This window comes from Megalobrama amblycephala, linkage group LG20, assembly GCF_018812025.1.
Source record: "Megalobrama amblycephala isolate DHTTF-2021 linkage group LG20, ASM1881202v1, whole genome shotgun sequence".
Lineage (NCBI taxonomy): Eukaryota > Metazoa > Chordata > Actinopteri > Cypriniformes > Xenocyprididae > Megalobrama > Megalobrama amblycephala.
Window position 1 is genome coordinate 19,153,253 of NC_063063.1, and position 20,897 is coordinate 19,174,149.

General features: G+C 37.2%; 1 protein-coding gene across 1 annotated transcript in view; it reads left to right on the forward strand.

Annotated features, from left to right (window-relative positions):
* Window positions 1-2,617: 2,617 nt before the first annotated feature.
* The window catches only part of skap1 (src kinase associated phosphoprotein 1), a 34,935-nt gene continuing 16,655 nt past the window's right edge, over window positions 2,618-20,897 (forward strand). The window contains exons 1-9 of the mRNA XM_048171081.1: window positions 2,618-3,475; window positions 4,220-4,325; window positions 4,967-4,992; window positions 5,224-5,340; window positions 18,966-19,046; window positions 19,123-19,206; window positions 19,294-19,418; window positions 19,543-19,606; window positions 20,701-20,897. The exon at window positions 20,701-20,897 is cut by the window's right edge and continues 52 nt beyond it. Coding sequence (XP_048027038.1) covers window positions 3,436-3,475; window positions 4,220-4,325; window positions 4,967-4,992; window positions 5,224-5,340; window positions 18,966-19,046; window positions 19,123-19,206; window positions 19,294-19,418; window positions 19,543-19,606; window positions 20,701-20,897 — 840 coding nt within the window. The 5' untranslated portion in view covers window positions 2,618-3,435. The remainder of the gene's footprint in view (window positions 3,476-4,219; window positions 4,326-4,966; window positions 4,993-5,223; window positions 5,341-18,965; window positions 19,047-19,122; window positions 19,207-19,293; window positions 19,419-19,542; window positions 19,607-20,700) is intronic.

The following is a 20,897-nucleotide window of genomic DNA, read 5'->3' on the forward strand; positions in this document are numbered from 1 at the left end:
ACAACTATATCGAGTTCAACCAATATTAGGCACATAACTTGCCACAGGTTTGTGCTACTGGCATAAGTAAATTGTGCGGCTTGTTTGCATTTGTTAGTAAAATTGTACTGTTCTAAACAGCTGGACCGAAAGGGATAGTTCACCCAAAAATGATAATTTTTTATTTTCTTCAAAATATCTTCTTTTGTGTTCAACAGAAAAAATAAACTCATACAGTTTTGAAACAACTTGAGGGTGAGTAAATGATGACAAATTTTTCATTTTTGGGTGAACTATCCCTTTTAAATTTTCACCTGGAGGATGATAAAATATGTAGGAAAATCTCATAGACTTAAACCAAAGACTATTGACTGAGGGACTTTGTTTATACCGAAGGATAAACTCACTAGAAAATCATGTGATATTATAAAATCTTGAGTGGGCACTTTTAAAGAGTTAGTTCATCCAAAAATGAAAATTCTGTCATTTATTACTCACCCGTAAGACCTTCATTCATCTTCGGAAAACAAATTTTGATGTTTTTGATGAAATCTGAGAGGTATCTGACTTGTCCAAACACAGCAATTTAACTACCACTTTCAAGGTCCAGAAAGGTACTAAAGACATCGTTAAAACAGTCAACGTGACGGCAGTGGTTCAACCTTTATTTTATGAAGCGACGAGAATACTTTTTGTGCACAAAAACAAACAAAAATAACAACTTTATTCAATAATATCTTCTCTTCTGTGTCATTCTCTTACACTGTTTACTTTCAGCATCTTTAGTACCTTTCTGGACCTTGAAAGTGCTGGTTAAATTGCTATCTATGGAGGAGTCAGATACCTCTCAGATTTCATCAAAAATATCTTAATTTGTGTTCTGAAGATGAACGAATGTCTTACAGGTGTGGAACGAAATGAGGGTGAGTAATTAATGACAGAATTTTCATTTTTGGGTGAACTAACTCTGTAGGCGACCACCAAGCAATGCCACAACAACCCCACAGCAACGCTCTGGAAACAAACCACAACACCGTACCATTGTGGCAAGGACTTTTGCATAGGCAATCATCATTTACTTTTTTTTCAGAAAATCTAAAAACCTAGTAGGCTTTTACATTTGTCTGCAAGGTAAGGCTTTTGTTAGCTTATGTATAATGTATAAAGGTTCCTGGGGTGGTAAAAGGTTCAGTTCAGAAAATACACCATAGTACTTTCCTAAACACCTGTTTGTCGATATGCACTGAAAAAATGAACCATAAAGTCATCATGTGCAATGATGATTTTGATGAATTTAGATCTAACATGTAATCATATTTTGATTGTTGCATAATTAGCTAATGAAAATCTCTGAAATTATCATGTATATAAACTCTTAAAAAGTCAGAGTGCAACTAAAAATTCAACAAAATTGCAACTATTGTTTTTCATCATTGGAAAGAAACAGATATGCAAAATGGCTCACACTGACTTCTATCACAATGGAGAATAATTTGTAAAAACATGTTCATGTTGGAGCGCCAAGATATTCACTGTACTGTACTAAAGGCAAAACAATAAATAAGTTCTTATAAAACATTTAAAAGGTTATGAAATGCCAAAGTGTTAAAATATACTGCACAAGTACAATTGTTTGGAGTGTCACTGTCTTTCCTGCAATTTGAGCCTCATCTCATTTCATTGCCCAATAGCCCTGTGTAACTGCAAATAATAAATTACACAACTTGACTTGACTAAGTAAGTAATTAATATGTTACTAAAAATAATTCTGTTCAAAACATTTGGATATTATGAGAACATGTTTTTGCAATATCACTTCCCCAGGGGCTTTTTGGCCAAGGTTGGAGGGGTGGGTGGCTTTTACCCTACATGTGGTGAAAAAAGGCCCTTCCAGCTTACTTTTTTTTTTTTTTAACAACCTATTTTCCCCCACCTTTTAACATTTCTTCTTACACATATTATGTTGGTCTATCAATATATACAGTACCCTAAACATAATCAAAATAAATTGGCCTTGCTCTGATTAAATTCTGTTATTAATGTAATAACTTTGAAAACAGAAGACTGAGATTGTGCTGCCCCAATGTGATGTAGTCCCTAGTCTTTCACATGCATTAAGTGCTAGCTCAGCATCAAACTGCTGATTCAGAATTTTGCAAACAATTGTGAAAGGCAAGCAAAAGCTTTTATGATATGATGCAAATGAATCAGAGAGACTACACTGCATGAACAGGAGTCATTCCACTGAGCAAATGCAGGGCAGACCAAAAAAAAAAGAAGAAGAAGAAGAAAAAAAAGAAGCAGCTATACACACTCTAAAAAAGAGCTACAGGGTAAGTCATATATGTTCACCACATTTCATGTCCTGTCTCTGCAAAAAACAAATATATTAAAATGATTTTTATTTTTTAATGTTGACATAAAACAAGGGCAAGAATTGGTGATGGCATAGAAGGCAAATTATTTCTTACAAAAATAATAAAAAGAAAATAACAATGAAGACAACAAGAATGAGTAAATGTAAGAACATCAGTTTTTCACAATAAATGAATGGTAAATTAAAATGTTTTCTATGAGTGTCAGTACATCTCAGTAGCGAGGTAGATTCTTGACAACAGCAAGATCTGACACTAATGTATGCAATTCAGAGTGAGTAATAGATTTCTAAACTACTTTTAATCACACAAATATAAACACTTCCGGTCGCCCCAGGGCAGTTGTGTGGCCTCGCCCTTTTTATAAACAGTGTAACAGAGTCGTAAACATTGCATAAAATAATAATAGGCGCACCTGACTCGACCTACACAAAGATATGGAAACTTCATTTAAACAAACACACTGACCAGAGGCCTACGGTACCCTTTATAAACATTACGAGTCAATGTGGAGAAAACATGGCCACAACTTAGACATTAGACCGCTGATGGTATACTCACGATCGATGGTCATGATATTAGATAGTGGCTGAGGCAAACATTGAGATAAAAAAGAGGTACAGTGGGTTTGGGCATGACACGTTGCTGTCAAATCGCAGCAAACGAAAACACTTAAAGCGACAACAAATTCAAAACGGTATAGGCTACTCAATTGTATTTTAACTGGGTCTAAAAATTAATATATGGTGGGAAAGGCAAATTCATTTGCAATATTTTTAAATTCATTTGACTTTAATTTGAGACTCATGTCACAAAGTAGTTCGCCTACATCTCTTTAGCCTGTTTCATTTTCACAACAATGTGCTTTGCACTTCCTCTTCTTCTTCCATCCGCGAGCCGGTTCGTGTGTGTGTGGATAGCTTATCTCTTTCAATTCTTTTTTATTTCACTCTCTGAACTCATTATGTGGGATGACAAGTGACCAACAAATACCTTAAAATTTTTCTGACCTTCAATCGTTTACATTAGCATATTTTATTAGATTTTATTTCTGTTTGGAGTCTTACTCAGAGAGTAAGAGATGGGGACGGCGGTTGATGACATCAGACAACTATTAAGAGGTACTCTCCATTGTTTCATTGTTAATTGAAATTGAATTAGATTTTTGTGCTTCTTTAATATGCGTAAATATACGCTACCTTTTATTTTTTACTGTATGTTTTATCTGTTTTTATTAAGGTAAACTATAACATTTGATAAATGTCAACTTTTGACTATAAAGAAATGCTTCTAGCATACTAAATAAAGAAAAAAGAGGGAAATCACACAAAAAAAATCACAGGACTTAAAGCACCTGTTTAGGCTACATCTTAAAGTTAGTTTTCCAGTTCATTGTAGACATGTCATAACCAAATTTGTGGTTTATGTTATTAAACCTTGATACAGACTATTTTATGATTTCATTAGTTTTATTTTCTCTTGTAATTATTCTGCTTTGCTGTGTTTACTCTAGAGGAAATCATATTGTACAAAATGGTACTTCATGAATGATGCCATCATGAGATTGTTATCGTTGTTCTGACACGCAGACAGGATGACTATTGTCATTTAAACAATCTGGCGTCAATGACATTTGCATGAAAAGAACAATCCTTTTATGATTATTTGCATCTTTCAAAACATGTATGCTACTGAATGGCAAAATCACATGAGATAAAGGTCACATTTTTCTCTTTCCACATGTTGAAATTCAACATAAAACTTTGTTTCATTATGTCATTATTTTTGCTCATGTTGGTATCTTGTAAACAGACTCTAATCAATTAGTTAGTTTACTGAGGTTGTTTTTTCTCTTCTTTTTTCAGACTGTGAGCTGTTTGTTTTTGATATACTCCAAGATGAGAATCTCAGTAATGCTGCTGGAGAGGCCAGAGAAATTCTCCTACGAAATTTTCTTGTCATCCAGAAGAGGTGAGGGGTGTCACAGTACAGTATGTTTTATTCACGTGCAAGTATTAGAGCTGACACATACTTGCTCCTCCTTGTTTGTATTGCACAGTGAGGACCACAAAAAGTATATAGAAGCAAATCATCTGTGCTCCTAGTCGAACTACAAATGAAACACAACAGTTAAACAGACAGGAAGCAAATTGCTCAGTTTTTCTATTGTTGTGTCTTTAGAAGCAAGGAGTACAATTACAGCGTTGGAGTGGTTTTGTGGTTTGCTGTGCTGAAACAAGGTGTTTGCAAGGAGAACAAACATACTTTCTTTTTTTTTTTCTTCAGCACTGGGTTACATGAATACTCAGATGTCAATGCATCGTTTGCAAACGCTGCAATGCACAGTTTTACAGTGCATGTGTTACAGATACTCAACCTGACATCAATCAAACGCCTCTTCAAATCTTTTTGAATTTGTAGTACGACTTTCATTGTAGAGCTGAAATGTTTATCTAGACTAAGAAAGATAGTGGAACAATGCAAACATTACGTGCACTTGATTATAAGCATTATACATTTTAATAAAACTTTTGAGCATTGCAAAGTCCATTTGTTTAGAAGGTTATTTTAACGTTCTTCTCAAAATGCATTTCTAAATTCTCTCTTTACAGACACCCACAAGAATTTCCCCACAGAAGTAAGTGAACAGCTGTTTCATAATTCTAATTAATTGCTCAGCGAGATTTCCGTTCAGATTCAGTCTTTCCCGGAACAATGATTCTTTAGAAAACAAGTCGTCGGTTTGAAAAAAATGATTACATTTTCCTTCCACTGCATTTTCATTTTATGTATATCTGTCGAATTCACTCAACAAAGTTTCTACTTATGTGAAGCTCTTGCTTTTTTGATTTTATTTTTTTTATCCTAGATGAATCCAATCTTGAGGATAGTTCAGATGACAACCGCAGCTCCAGTCTGGGACGCTCTGCCCCCTCAGATGATATGTCAGTGGCCTCTGACTACCAGGAGGAAGGAGCCACAGAGCGTGAGTTTAAGCCACTCTAAGAGCATTTGAGTGTGTTTACTCGTATGTCTAATGCATGTAAGCTGTGATAAGTCAAGACAGGAAACTTGTCTAAAGCATCTTTAGCACATTTCTTGTTGTGGGGGTTTCACTGGTAATGATGAAATACCCCAGTGGAGGTGTTTGGTAACAGATCACCCTCTAGTGGATTCCCACAACTCTGCTGCTGGCATTGAGGAGTGTGTGGAGGGGGAATGGGAGGGTGGTCATTTACCTCCATAGAAAAGGGATGAAGAGCTCCCTCCAGTGGCAGGCGGGGCGGGATGTTTGTGTGCTGAGGCATGCTGGGTTCTTGGGGTTAAACTGTGGCATGTTTGCCTGTGTTTAACAATGGTGTCTACATGTTAGCTTTCTTGTGCTTCTGACACAAAGTAAATTTACTTTTTTGAAAATGAAATTCAAAGTTTAAAGAGAGTTTAAAAACAGGATGTACTACAGATTGAAAATGGCCTGACAAAAACGTGTTTTGTGTTTGCTGATTGTTTTTTTTTGCCAATATGGCCAGTTTGCTGTTGCTTCGGGCCAGATCTGTGACTGATCATCCTTGGCTCCTCTGTAACCAGCTGGTCTTGAAACTCAACACTGTACCTGAGGGCCGTTTAATCCATTTTCTCTTCTTTATCACTCATCATACGGCTGACAATTTTTTTCAGAGGCATCAAAAGCCTGGAGCTTTGCAGAAAAAGCTAAAAGAAAAGAATTAAAGGATGTTCAATTCAATATCATTGATCTCTAGTTAACGGCTCTGAGATGCTTCTGTAATCCGATAAAAGGCAAAGACAATTATCTCGATCTTTTTGCTAGATTTTACTTTATTGAAATATTTTCTTCTTTTAACAGTTTTCCAGATTGAACAGAAAAAAAAATGTCACGCTACACAATTGCCAATTGTGAAAACCATAAATTATTGTTTTTATCTCGAATACATCTTCTTGTTCACTGACACGAAACTTCTCACCACCCTGGTAAAAATGAATACTCCATTGTCCCATTTATTTTATATGTTGTTTGTAATTTAGCAACAAAAGAGGTCAAACCTGGATGTGCTCCTTTGATTCGCTTCTTTGCCGGAAAAGGCATATAAGTCAAAGAGGAGTAACTCGAAGAAGATTCGCATCATGTCGCTCTTTCAATAAAGATAATGACCAGCAAGGGCAAGTGCAGTTCAGGGTTCATGTTTAGTTCACCAGTTGGGAATCTCACATCAAACCCTACGATAGGACATTTGGAATTCGAGCGGGAGAGCATTTCAGAGCATATGAAATTAGAGAGAGGAGTATAATCAAGAAGATTAAGGTTCAAATGTGCACCTTTTTCAGCAATTCCGATTTAGTTTGTTTTCTCATTTGCCTTTGATTCAATAAAGACGCTCCATGCTGTGGCCCTTCTGATTTTTTTGCTTAGCTCGATTGAATGAAAAACAAAATGCATATGTGATATGAATGAGCTGGTGTCCTTGCATGCTGATATTTTCAAATTTACCCTATTGTAGCGGAGGGTAAATATAGTTCAGGCATTCAATTCCTGCACCGTTACTCGCTCCGTGATGTCACATGCTTGCCAGTGTGAGGAAGGGAAATTGACTGTGTCTGCTTGTGCTCTAACCTGACTGGAAGACGAGGCAGCAGTTGACTCGTCGATGGGAGGAGTCAGTTTTATTTCATTTAGCCTGCTCTGCCTCCCTGTCTCCAGAGGGAGGTTTGACAGTAGATTTGTTATAGCTGACAGGAACAGATGGGCGCTCTATTGTCAGGGCCCCTGTCTGTATGGTAATGTGAACTGAGTTTCACCCGCAGACCGCACGGTTGACCCCACCGTGCCTGCAGCCTCGTCTGGATGACAGCAGCCCTGCAGCCGAGGATGGGAAGCCCAGGGCAGGAGGAGCCTCACAGTGGGGTGGATATTTTGCCAGGTCAAGTTTAGGAAATGCAAAAGTAGTAGAATAAAAAAACATTCTTATCACTTTGAATGGCCTGAGGCGTAGATATTTGACTGGCTTTTTCGCTAAAATGATAAAAAAAGGCCATTTTTATGTTGCATACACAAGATGTCAGTTCCACCAATCATTTCAGTAATAACAAATACAACAGAAAAAAGGTGTATGGTTTGTCAGCCTGACAGGAGTTTGTGTGTTTAAGAGGCTAATATCAATGCATGTCCTATCAAAGGCTGCACATGCTCTGGGCTCTTTGTGTGCACTGACTTGATTTATGTCCAGAAACAAAAGCCCCTCTCGTTCCTGTTATCTTACCCCACCACGGCTCTACAGGCAAAGCTGGAGAAGCCAATCAGAGAGAGAGAGGCCAAAGATTCAGAGTTAAGTTGTTTCTTTATCGCAAATTAGATCATCAAGATGTAAATTTGATTTTTTTTCAAGATCTTAGAGCCTCTTAATTAATGGTAGTGTTGGTTAGGAAATTGATTATTGTAATGAATCTCTGGAGAGTCCAAAAAGAGCTTGCATCAATGAAAAAGACATTTTAGCCTGGCAATTAAGCGATCCCTCGCAAACTAAAGTGACCAAGATGCAAATCATCTTCGTCATCATCGTGGTTACTGTCGAGAATTTCAGAAGGGCTCTATCCTGCAGCCTCATCTTGTCGATGCAATGGCATGTGGCTATGCGAAGGTGGAGTCATGTGATTTTAAGCACCTTACATGACCTCATTGTTTGAGTCAGCTGGTCCTCATCCATGTAGCCTCCATACTTTGCAGTGAGTGCTCACACTTTGAGTGTTTCTTCCTCCCTACAGTAAACTTTTGACCCCTGGGTCTTGTTCTGGTCATTTCATGACCTGTCTGAACTCTGTCTAGGGCAACCGTGTCTACATTATTGACCTCAGTTGCCATAGCCACAGCACAGTTCAAATAAAGTTTCCCTGGCTAGGACAGGATTATCAAACACTTTTCCGAAAGCGTCCTTCCATTCTAGTAATCATCCATTAATTTTCCTCCAATCACGATTAATATTCCGATGCGGTTATAGAAAGAGTAAAGTATGAGGCATTGGCAGGCTTCATAGGGCACGTTAAATGACTTCGGCAAAGATGACACCATCTTTCCTCTGCGCTGTCGTTTTTCCCACCCTCTGTTTCCCTTTGCTTTAATTAATTGAAATAGACACATATTAGACCCGAGCATCCTCAGTGCATCGCTGCTTCTGCCGTACGGGTTCAAAAGTTCACTCTACTCTCCGAAGGCTTCGATGCTGCTGAAAATGCTGATATTTGCTCTCGCTCTGTCTCTCGCTCATTTGTAATTTCACTGTTTCACCCAAACACGCTCTCACTTTTCTCTCCTGCCCAGTAAACTGATCATTCGGAAGAGATTTTCAACTGTTAATGTCATATCATTGTCAGTCGCTCTATTCATTGTGCAATGATGAGTCAACAGAGCGTACATCACTATATTCATCAAGCGTTTTCTTTCATTGGTTAGGAAAATATTGCTTCTGTGCTCGATATAATATGTCCAGGTCTAGTAAAAGTTTGCGTGGGTGACGAGAGGAAGTCTTTCATGATTTGCAAGGTATGAAATAAGCAGAATAGGAAGTCACAACCTTGAGTGTCTAATCTTCTTTGCAGCCTGTCAGTATGGCAGACAAATGGCAAAACGATTCAATGCTGTGGGTTCAGCTAGAGGTTAGCCTTCCCAGGTACCTCCAGCTCTCTCTCTCTCTTTCCTCTCCCCCTTACCCATCTTGCAAATGAGAATTTGATTTTTCTCTCCACTGGATTCCATTTCTGGAGATTGATGAAGTTTCGATGCAAGGCCCAGGTGGCCTGATGCTTTCATTGGGAAACAAATGAAAGCGTGTGTAGGTGTGTTTGCTGTACACCCACAGCGAAGCAGTGCTGTTCGAATGTCTTCTGTGTGTCTTTTTTAGTTTTAGCTAAATGCAGATTTGCTCTTGGCAACCGATGATGTGCATGTTGCATTCTTAATAATCGTTGTGTGTTTTACAAGGGCGTTTGTGGAGTGTTTTTATGCTAGAAATGAATTAAGAACTTTTTTTGCCTTTATATTTACCGACATAATCCATTTGACATGTCTGGCTCTCTGAGGTTCTGTTCTACAGCAGCATTTGGAATGTTTTCACATCTTTAAACTGACCAGAAGATCGTTTTTTCCATGAAATGTCTTTCTACCCTCTGATTTGTCAGCCTGTAGGTATCATTTATCTGTCCAAAAATGGAAAATATTATGCTAATTGCCTAATTTACCATATGTTTTCAATTGAGTGTTGAAACATGTAATAATCATAAAAGAGTCTTTTCCCCACACGGTTCTGAATTTGAGTAAGGATCTTCACGAGTGAAAGGCTATATTTAAGTTTGGGAGGCTTAGGCTGGCCTGGTAATGCACATCACTGCAATGTGTGTATAATAATAAAACACAGCCATCGCTAACCACTGAACCAAACCGATTTCATGATGACTGGCAGGGCCATGATATGACAGATTCCAGTGTACAACAGAAAAAAACCCTCTTGATGTTATCACAAGATGAGGATTTTCTGTGAAGTGATCTTCTTCTTTTTTTAACAACATTTCCTGGCTGCAGTCTATAAGCATCTCGAGCCAATACAAACACTTCAGGTTAACTTATCCTGCACTCCTAAATTTTATAGAGTAGCTTAAGATGGAAAATTGTTTCCAGATTTTTGTTGTGTGTATATATAATAAATTATTTAAAATAAAGCACAAGTTTTATTTTTATAAAGAGAATATTGCTCATATATGGCTGGATTAAGATTACAAACGTGTAGTTAACTGTTGGCTCGTGTAGTTCTACCATTTAATCAGTTAAGCCTTTGAACTTTCTATTTATTTACTGAGGAGAGGCGCGCGGTTCTTCACGTGCACTGTAGGCCTGCGCGTGCTACTCCACAAAGCCAACATGTATAGGCGAATAACTAGAATTTTTTTTTTTTTTTTTTTTATAATTTATAAAGCATTTCGAATGTGATTTTTTTTTTTTTCGTTTTGGCTATTGAATATTTTTCTGATATCTGTATATTGGGCTACCTAACTAAAACGAATTCTAAACGAATTTCTATTTTTTTAAAAAATAAGAGAATACCAAAATCATATGAAACATAGCAAAAGGGGAAAAGTAATTAATTTTTTTTTTTTTTTTTTGGAAACGAAAGTTGTTTAACAGAATGATAAATTCTAGCTATAGCATACGAATTAAATTTTCTTGCATTAAAAATAATTAATCTAAAAAAAGACATTATTTAATTCTATATTTACAAATACTATCTATTCAAATAATTTTCAAATAGGCTAAAGTAAAATACTGTTTTATAAAGTCCTCTGATAATTAGAAAAATCATAATTTTAAATTAATAAAGCTGGCTGACTGTTTCGAATAAATAATTAAATATAAAATTTTAAATGTGAACGGCGTCTGGAAGACCAACACATCCCGGGATTTTTTAAAACCTGGAAAAAAATCGTGGCATATCCTTTTTAGGCCTAAACACACAAGAAATATCAACATTTGTGGAAAAGAGTGATAAATTATATTACTGTTATTTTTATTATTATGTCATTTAATTTTTTGCTTATTTTTATTCGTTGTCGTGTTCATTTAGATCTTTTGTAGGCTATATATTGAATCAGGCTACTTTAATACAGTCAGTGTACTTGAAGTTCAGTCTTCACTTTCCCTCAACACGCGCCCTCTGGTGGGCTTTTTAGTCCTCACCAATTTCCTAAAACTAAAGCAATTCTGATGATATTTACACGTTTTATATAAACTAAACGACACTTTTCGGCTATCACTTGATGCTATCGAAATTCACGTTGTTTTTTTTTCCTGAAATGCGAAATTTGATTATTTTTCACTCCCTCATTCTCAGTTAAATAAAACAGACCGACAATAGCAGCTTTCTGGAGTTTATCAAACGGTCATAAATACCTGTGTGACACACATGTATGCGAGCGTTAACAAACACGTCAAACTTTACGACCGTGCTGCATTCCTCATGTGATCGATGCTCGATATCATGAATCTTGATTTGCCGTCTGCCGACAGTCGACACGTGTCCGCTGGCATATTTCATCGTTCTTGCATCAAAATGTTCAAAGAAAACCTAACAAACACGCAGACAAGAGCCGTAATACATACTGAATATTCCAACAGTATTCCTTTACAGACCTTTGATGTCATGTTATTTTATATTTTCCTCGCGAGCTGTTCATATGCACTCATTTAAATCCAATAAATCTATAATCGACATTTGGGAGACTATGAAGTATTATAATAGACATATTTTGTTTCAACATTAGTGTCAAGTACAAGAAAACATGAAATTTTATTTTATTGTTCGGCTAAACAAGTAAGACTTTTTTTTCTCAATACAGCATATTAAATGGGAAACGAATGTATAAGAAAAAGAGCAATTCTAACAAAACAGGCAGTTGTTAGTTGTGACAAATGTAGTCTATACATTGTCCCATTCATTGCAGTAGAAATAGATTGTAACCTGTCTGGTTAGCCATGATATTTACACTTTTTTTTTTTAAACATGTAGATGAAAACTGTGTGTGTGTATATCAAATTTAACAAAATTACCTGAATTAGTTGATACGAGTTCTGTTATTTAGCACCCATTACCAACTGCAATGCAATTATATGTAAGAAAGAAGAAATTCTACTTCCTTACCTCAGTTTTTTTTTTTTTTCTTCAGTCCTGTAAATCCTTTATATTTTTACAGATTTACAACTGTCACCTCAGGAGGGAGCTGGACATATATGATTCAGCACTGAAGTTAATTTCTAATTGGTTGAACTGATGCTTTTACAATTCATCCCGAAATACAACACTCCCTGTCTCCCCCTTTTTTCTTCTCTTTTAGGAATGTCTCAATTTCTCCACACATTCGCTTGTGACAGAGTGTAGATCTAAAATTATATTGAACAGCTATTAGAAACAGCAGCAGTGCAATGCTATATTAAAAAAGAATTATATTTGCCTGAATTAGACACTCTAATATATAAGCAGTTTATTTAAAAAAAAAAAAAAAAAACTTAATAAAATAAATATCCCTTTAAGTTTCTTATGTAAAATAAATTGAGAACCTTTTTTAGGATTTTTCTTTTCTTTTGCAGCATTTATTTTAAACAGGAACCTGCTCATAATTCTTGTTGAAATAAACACACACTCATTTTTATCGTATATTCATGTTTAGTTAGTTCATTTTTCTTTGTGAATTGGCTATAACCGACAGCACCGAATTCCAAGCTTTCTCATGCCTCAGCTCCACTAGTTTAAGTATATTTCCACATCTCGCCCAACTCATTTTTCTTTGCGGCCGTGTGTGATGATGACACTGCTTTCGAGTCATATCTCCTCTGGCTGTCGCACCCCAGTCCACCTCTCTGCCATCTCAGGATTATAGTATTTGCAGTTAAACTTTTGAATGGATGTCATAATATATGGGGGTAAAATTTATAGAGCTCTGGTCTCTCAACGGAGGACCCCCTTTGCTTTCCCTGCTCATTGCCAGGCTATAAATTCTCCTCTTGTACGGTGCGGCTCGTCAGTAAAGGAACAATGTTGTGGCACTAAAGCATGTTAAATGGTTTCCCACATCATGTGTGAAGCCCACAATTGCGCCGTTAAACGGAGGCCGGCTAAAGGTCCGTCCTGGAATCTTGTAAATAATAAGTAATACTGCAAAACTGTTCAGGGGCTGCATGATTTCAGGTCTCATGTTGTGAATAACAGATCCTTTTCATTCAAATCGAATCAGTTCTTGTTAAGGACAATTTAGAGAGGTGATGTTCAATTGAGCCATTCACCTAGGGATCTCTCTCTCTCAGTCTTTCGCTCCCCCTCCCTAATGCCTTTCCTTCTTTTTTTCTCAGCCTCCTAATGTTTGCTATGCGCAGGCATCGCACAGAGGCCACTGCCTTTGCCTTTAATGAGGAAAAATGTGTCAATTTGCTGTTCTCTGTGTGCAGTTTGAGTATTGGTGTGCGGTACAGGGGGGTTAAGGATGCTCGGAGTTCTCCTTTTTTCTAATCAAGTGCTGTACAGGAGAGCGCAGTAATTCCGTTCTCTCCATCTCTCCCTGATCAGCATTCCTTCCCTGCCTCTCTCCTCAACCCCCCAGGGACCCTCGTGCCTTCTGTTTCACCTCATCTCTGAGGTTCACGCCGAGGTCAGCCGCAGGCCCGTGCGTCCCGTGCAAACAGGATAGGGCAGCGATATGATGCAGATTTTGTGCGTTGTTTATACTGTATATATTGTATTTTTGGCACATTATATATAGTGATTGGTTGATATTAGATTTTTTTCGTTTATCAATATTGATATTTCATAGTGCATGCTCATTTCCACCATTTTACAGTATCCTTTGCCATCATCTTATGTTCACTTAATCATTTAAAATGCTATTAATTTCACAAAACTGTTAAATGTCATCTTTAGCAAATAGCAAAATTCCATTTTCATACTATACATTATAATGTTTTGATGACTAAATTCAGTTGTAGTGTTTAAAAGGATTAATTCATTTTTAATTTATTTAGACAAAATAGAATATAATTTTAATATTCATAATCTTAATCGACTTTGTAGCCAGATAATTTGGTGCAGTATAACAAGATGCTTCAGTATGCAAATGTGATCACATGATTGGTTAGTAATCCTTCATGGACTTCTATAATCAATAGTGTAAATATGTTAGTGGTCTTGACTTTTGTGTTCACTAAATCTACAGTAAATCACTGTATTGTGTCGATGGTCGCATTTGGAAATGTCAAGGTAAACATGTAATGTAGTCATTTAATCTTTCAAGATATTTAATAATTTGATCAATTATGTGCATTTTGATAATTTCAAATGTCGTAAACAGAGAAGAGAAAAAATATGCACACTATCTTGCAAAAAGATACCATATTTCATACAAAATGTATTTAAAATATGTTTATTTCGTACTAAGTATACTAGAAATCCATTAACATATTTGCTGACATACATTACTGATATAAATACTATAATTAAACTTTATTTGGAGTACTTCTTTATTGCACAATGCACATTTCTTAATATTAGGCCTAAAATGTGTTTTAATATCACTATTAGTATAGGATGATCACTGTATAATATCAGTCTTTAAATGCAAGATATTTAAAGTGTACCTAAAGTATACTTTAGCACAATCAAATATACTTAAGTATATCTTTAGTTGGACCTCAGGATAACTAAAGCGCATTAAGTACGAAATTCCAGTTTAGCAGACTTTACAATTTAATATACCAAAAGTACAATTGCAGGGTATTTATATTAAGTACATAAATATGTAAATATATTATACTTAGCACAAAATAAATAAGTTTTGGTATATTTATTTTTCACTAGAGCAGGCATTATAAAAAGATTGAAAACAATCTTAAATGTGTAAATGAAACTACATTTTGCCTCATTTATGTCTTTGACAAACCTGTCACTACTGACTGTGCCCCGTCATTGACTCGTTGCCACTCAGCTGATGCTATTTAATAGTGTTTTACATTAAATTCCTTGGATCATTACAACATTAATCAAATTTTTATAGCTGGATCACCTGCTGTGCTCATAACATCACCTGTGAGCACAATATCATGCATGTTGGTTAGGATGTTAAATGCGCACAGAGCCCAGCTTTATTATCCAACATGAATACCTAATATGAGCTTATGACGAATGGTAATTAATTAAAAAGTATATGAGGTTGTTTGTTTGCCACTCATTTGAGACCTTCTGCTCTTGCTGTAAAATCCATTTTTGATGTCATTTTTACAGAAGGGTTCTCAGCAGAACGAGTCTGTGAGGAGTAAACACTGCAGCACATTGGTGGTGGCAGGCAGTGTGCTGTGGAGTGATAGGAGTAGTGTGACCTGGAGCTGTGCCTATACCTCCATGTTGCAGAAGGAGGGGGAGGGAGGCTGGGCCGGCCATCTCTTGGTTCTCCGGTATCCCGCCGAGCTGTTCTCGTGGCATCAGTCCCCGCTCTCCTGCTGCCATGGCACTGATGAACGTCCCTCTGCGTGGCACGCTCAATGCCTCACTCCACCAATCTCGCCCTGCCACATTGCAGAGGCCGCGTCATGCATCACCACAAAGCGTCTAGCAGCCGTGGAGAGCGCCTAGAGGAAAGTCATTAGCTTTGCGTCGCTCCCTTTCTCCTCTCCCCGCATCTCTTCGTTTTTGTGTGGCTCTTGTGATGAGTTACTGACAAAATCAAGCTTGGAATTGGACGTCTGCTTAACGAAAACTAAATATATAAAGAGTCTGATGTTTATGTTTTTCCTTTTTTGATACAATTTGATGTTCTATTTTTATCTCTGAATACTTTAGAATAATTGATGTTGGCACCAAACAACATGAGAAAACAAGTCGGAAAAGGCACAAAGCCTCTGAGAACGATGGTGATGTAACACTCTGAAATATTCATAAACATCCACAGCACATTTAAATGGAAATGATTGGCCTTATGCTAATTAAGGAAGGAGAATGCAGGGGGCGAGAGTTAAGAAACCTCACTGCTCTGAATAATTAAAAATGCAATTTATAGCCGAAATGAAAATCCTCAAGACCGGTTCCACGTGCATTTTTTATGATGCTTTAATAGTTCTACAGAGGTAATTGATTGTGTTTATGATGGTTTTGAATGTGCCGGTTAGAATCAAAGGAAACTGACCGAATGTAAGAAACAGGCAGAAATATAATATGGTTCGGCCTCTTGATTTTTCCCTGCCTTTTTGGCAGCTTTTTGTCCTCTGTGGCTTTAAAAATATCAAGCTCTGATTGGTTTGAAAGAAATGGCTGAAGTTGAATGTTGCATCTGTTCGTCCAATCAGAATCTTGGGTTTCCTTGGAGACAGTTCAGAATGGAAAAACATGCCATTTTTTTCTGAAGGTGAAATGTTTGGTTACACTGCTACCCTGTGGAAGAATCACGAATATAGTGACTGCAGGCCAGATACACGCCCACTGTTTAGTTTCCTCGGAAAGGCAGGTCGTAGGTTGTGAAGAATGGCGAATTTGTGTTCAGTCATTCATTTTACCGTTGCTTAAGTCTCTGAAAGCACCATGGGGTCAGACAGCGAGGCCTGAGGAAGAAGGTTGTCAGTAGGTGTGTGAAGATTAGAGAGACTGTTAATTGTACGCCATTCTCACATTTCTTCTGTTTATTCTGTTTCTTCTGAACTATTACCGGGGCTTGACCTTTTAGATAAATGAACAGAGGGGGATGTGGATGGATGAGGGGAGTAAAAGGTGTCAGGACGAAAGCGCACGGGGAGAAAAATTAACAGAGAAGTGGCTGGACTGAGGCCTCGTTTTTTTTCGATGATACATCAACTTACCCTTGACAAACAGTGTGTAGTTCAGTTGTATTTATGACAATGTAGATGTGACCGTGTGTACAGAAAAGGTTCATGTGTGTTCGTGAATGTGAGTGAGGGTCAAAGGGCTCCTCTCTGAGATGGTCATCTGTCTGATAAACTGGACACATAACATGGCAGGCTACAGAGCTTGGTGGTGATGTCACGCAGACTGGTTGCGTTTGATGAGCTGAGTCTTATTTATAGGGGCATTAGATTCTCCAAGCTGTTATGTTCACCGCTCACATCCCAGTTGCACTCATCGTTGTTCTTTTAACATTTTTTTTCCAATGACAAGTCCTAGACGGCCCTCTTAAGACGGTTAAGACTACAAAACATTGTCTGTTTTATGCATAGAACGGCAGCCTTAGCTCAAAGAGAACAGATACCACAGAGATTACTTCAACATCAGCGTGCAGGCAAGGAAGCATCTGCTCATGTCTAAATGAGTTTTAAATAAGTCTGGTAGCGTGCCCAGAGGCCCACCTGTCGCCTACGCTCTCTTGAGGTTTGAAGCTGATGAAAGCTGGATCGCGAGGGTGAGGATTTGTGTCTCGTTTCTCTGTTTGCAGCAAATTGTTCGCCTGTGCTGCCACTCTGATATGCCCTAGAAAACATGCTAAAAATAGATGCGTGGGTGCAGATTTAAATGCAGCAAGCCCTGCACCACGTTTTGATATATTCCTATTACAGTTGTCATCATATTAGTGCTGAGACAATTTTTTATGAGTGGGTCTCTCTTCCCCACGCCTAATGAGTCGGTTCTACCACAGAGGGCCCTACGCTGTAAGATAATGGTAAAAGGTAACTTTAGTATATATACATATATCATATACATTTATCATATATGCACTGCCGTTCGTAAGTTTGGGATCGGTAAGATTTTATGTTTTTTAAAAGAAGTCTTACCAAGGCTGCATTTATTTGATTAAAAATACAAAAAAGAGGAAATATTATTACAATTAAAAAAAGCTGTTTTCTATTTTAATATATTTTAAAATGTAATTTATTCCTGTGTTGGCAAATCTGAATTTTCAGCATCATTACTCCAGTCTTCAGTGTCACATGATCCTTCAGAAATCATTCTAATATGCTGATTTGTTGCTCAGGAAACATTTATTATTATTATCAATGTTGAGAACAGTTGTGTACGATTTTTTTTATTTTTTTATTTATTCAAAATAACAGCATTTATCTGAAATAGTTTTTTTTTTTTACTATACTATTTGTGTTTGTGTAAATATATGTATTTACACACACACACACACACACCTACACACACACACCTACACACACACACACACACACACACACACACACACACACACACACACACACACACACACACACACACACACACACACACACACACACACACACACACACACAGTTGTTTTTGTGAATTGTAGGGACATTCCATAGGTGTAATGGTTTTTATATTGTACAAACCGTATTTTCTATCGCCCTACACTACCCCTACCCCTAAACCTACCCATCACAGAAAACTGTGCACATTTTTACTTTCTCAAAAAAACTCATTCTGTATGATTTATCAGCCTTTTGAAAACTGGGGACATGGGGTAATGTCACCCTAATAAGTCACCCTCTTCTTGTAATACTTATGTCATACCCATGTCATTATACAAATTTGTGTCCTGATATGTCACAAAAACACGCGCGCACACACACACACACACACACACACACACACACACACACACACATACCACTGACACTGCCATTTACAATTTTGGGGTCAGTGAATTTATTCATTTATTTATTTTATTTTTTTTTTGAGAGAAATTAATTATTTTATTCAGCAAGGACACAATGATTAAAACATGATCAAAATATACTATAGATTATATTTCTAATAAATGCTGTTCTTTGTTCATTTTATGCCAAAAAAAATCAGCAAATCAGCATGTTAGAATGATTTCTGCCATCACAGGAATAAATTATATTTTAAATATAATATTAAAATAGAAAACCGTTATTTTAAATTGTTACAACATTTTACACTATTACATTTGTACTGTATTTTTGATAAAATAAATACAGCCTTGGTGAACATAAGAGGCTTATAAAGAGTATAAAAACGTGGGCGTGAATATGTGTGTTACTCACTCATTTTCTTACTTCTTATGTGTCACATTACCACATTATTTCACAACATAACATTTCCTTCGATTTCTGATTGACAGTTTTTGAAGAGATCCCTATGGTGGCTGCACAGGACCTGAGCAACATTCTAAAGCAAGGCTACCTGGAGAAGAAAAGACGTGGTAGGAATCTTAGAAATCACGATCATCATAAGTCACATAAGGTCCACAAGCATTTCTAATCTTTTTCTTTTTTCAGATCACAGTTTCTTCAGCATGGAATGGCAAAAGCGATGGTGCGTTCTGAACAACACCATATTTTATTACTTCGGGAGTGAGAAAGGTGTGTCCTGTCTCGTTAAATAAGTCTTTTCATAAACATCAAAGACGGAGATATTAAGAAACTTTGGATTTTGCCTTCTAAATTCAGACAAGCAGCAGAAAGGCTCGTTTTATATCAACGGCTACAGTGCAGAGATGGTCCCCAGCTTACGCAAAGACTCCAAGAAGAATTCATGCTTCGAGATGAGTGCTCCTGGAAGACGTTCTTACCAGGTTCAACACACACAAAAATGCAGTCACATTGCTCATTACTGTATCTGTGTTCAATTATCTTGCTATCATTACAATGAAGAATGAGAATAGCTGTCAAATCAACAATGATAGTTTCTCTCTGCAGTTCACTGCCAGCAGTCCCCGTGAGGCAAGGGAATGGGTGGACCAGATCAATTTTGTTCTTAAGGGTATGTGAGATATGAAATACAGCTTTATTGGAATACATAACATATTTTATATTATGCTGAATGCATCTGACTTGAGCCAAGCACCACGGTGATCATATTGATGTGAAAAGGGCAGTTTTATAAAAAGAGGCATACCAATAACTTTCCTTCTGGCTCAGCCAATAAGATAGGCTCTAGACCTCCTCATGCAGCACGTCACTGAGCTTCTGAGTCCAACGTGCCTCAGGCTGCCTCCTCTTCCCCGTAGCGCAGCGCTCTTTACAGGAAATTGATTGGGATTTGCCCGGTCATCCTTTAGGGGCATCGATCTGGTCCTGCTTGGCATCCAGGCAGTGAGGATACGATAGCCTGTGTTACAGAGCTCAGTCACCTGCAATCAGGCCCTCACTTCATCTGAGACAGATCTGAGGCACCCTCGCCACTCTAAAATGGGCTCAATGCGGCCCTCTGATTTGCGGGAAGTAATAGACACTCCTGAGATAGTTTTCTCCCTTCCCATCCCCCTTCGCACATGTAGATACAGCCAAATGGCACAAGCATCATTCAGTATTAAGGAGTTATAAATGTCAATTTTGGCTTTTTTTTAACAGATTTCTGTGCAGTTACTGTACATTTCTGATATTATTATTATTATTTATTTTATTTTTTTAATAAATCCTACAAAGCTTCAGTGGGGTCCAGAAATGCTGAAAATCATATAAAAAAAATGAAAAAATGAATATTTAACTAATTATAATATTTAATTTTACGCACTATTTGTATGCCACTCATTGAAAAAGCAAATTTGTGACATTGAATATTCTTAAATCATGTTGAGAACCAACTTGTAGAGTTAATGCAGCTTGAGTGCCAATGTCATTTAAGCAAAATTGTGACAAACCAAGAAAATAAAACAAGACTATGTAAATCTGAAATTCTTGTTATTTGTGAAATTCAGCTTTTCACTCAAATTAATTTTATTTTGTAATAGAAAAGCATTAAATAGAAGCCTTTTGACTAGTGGTCTCAGACTTTTGGGGCCCCATTGTATGTAGATATGCTGCCGTTTTTATTATTTAGGTGTTAATGATTGCTTTTTTTGACTTCTCTATAAGATCTGAGCTCTAACTTCATCCCCTTTGATGATGATGAGGAAGAGGAGGTGGAAGAAGAGGAAGAGACTTATGATGACATTGAACGAGCTACCACACCACCACCACCACGTCCTGGGCCAGCGCCTGCACCGGTTATAACCCCGAGTCTGGCACAAACCCCTCGAAGCAGCCGCGAGGAATGGAAGGACCAAGCAGGG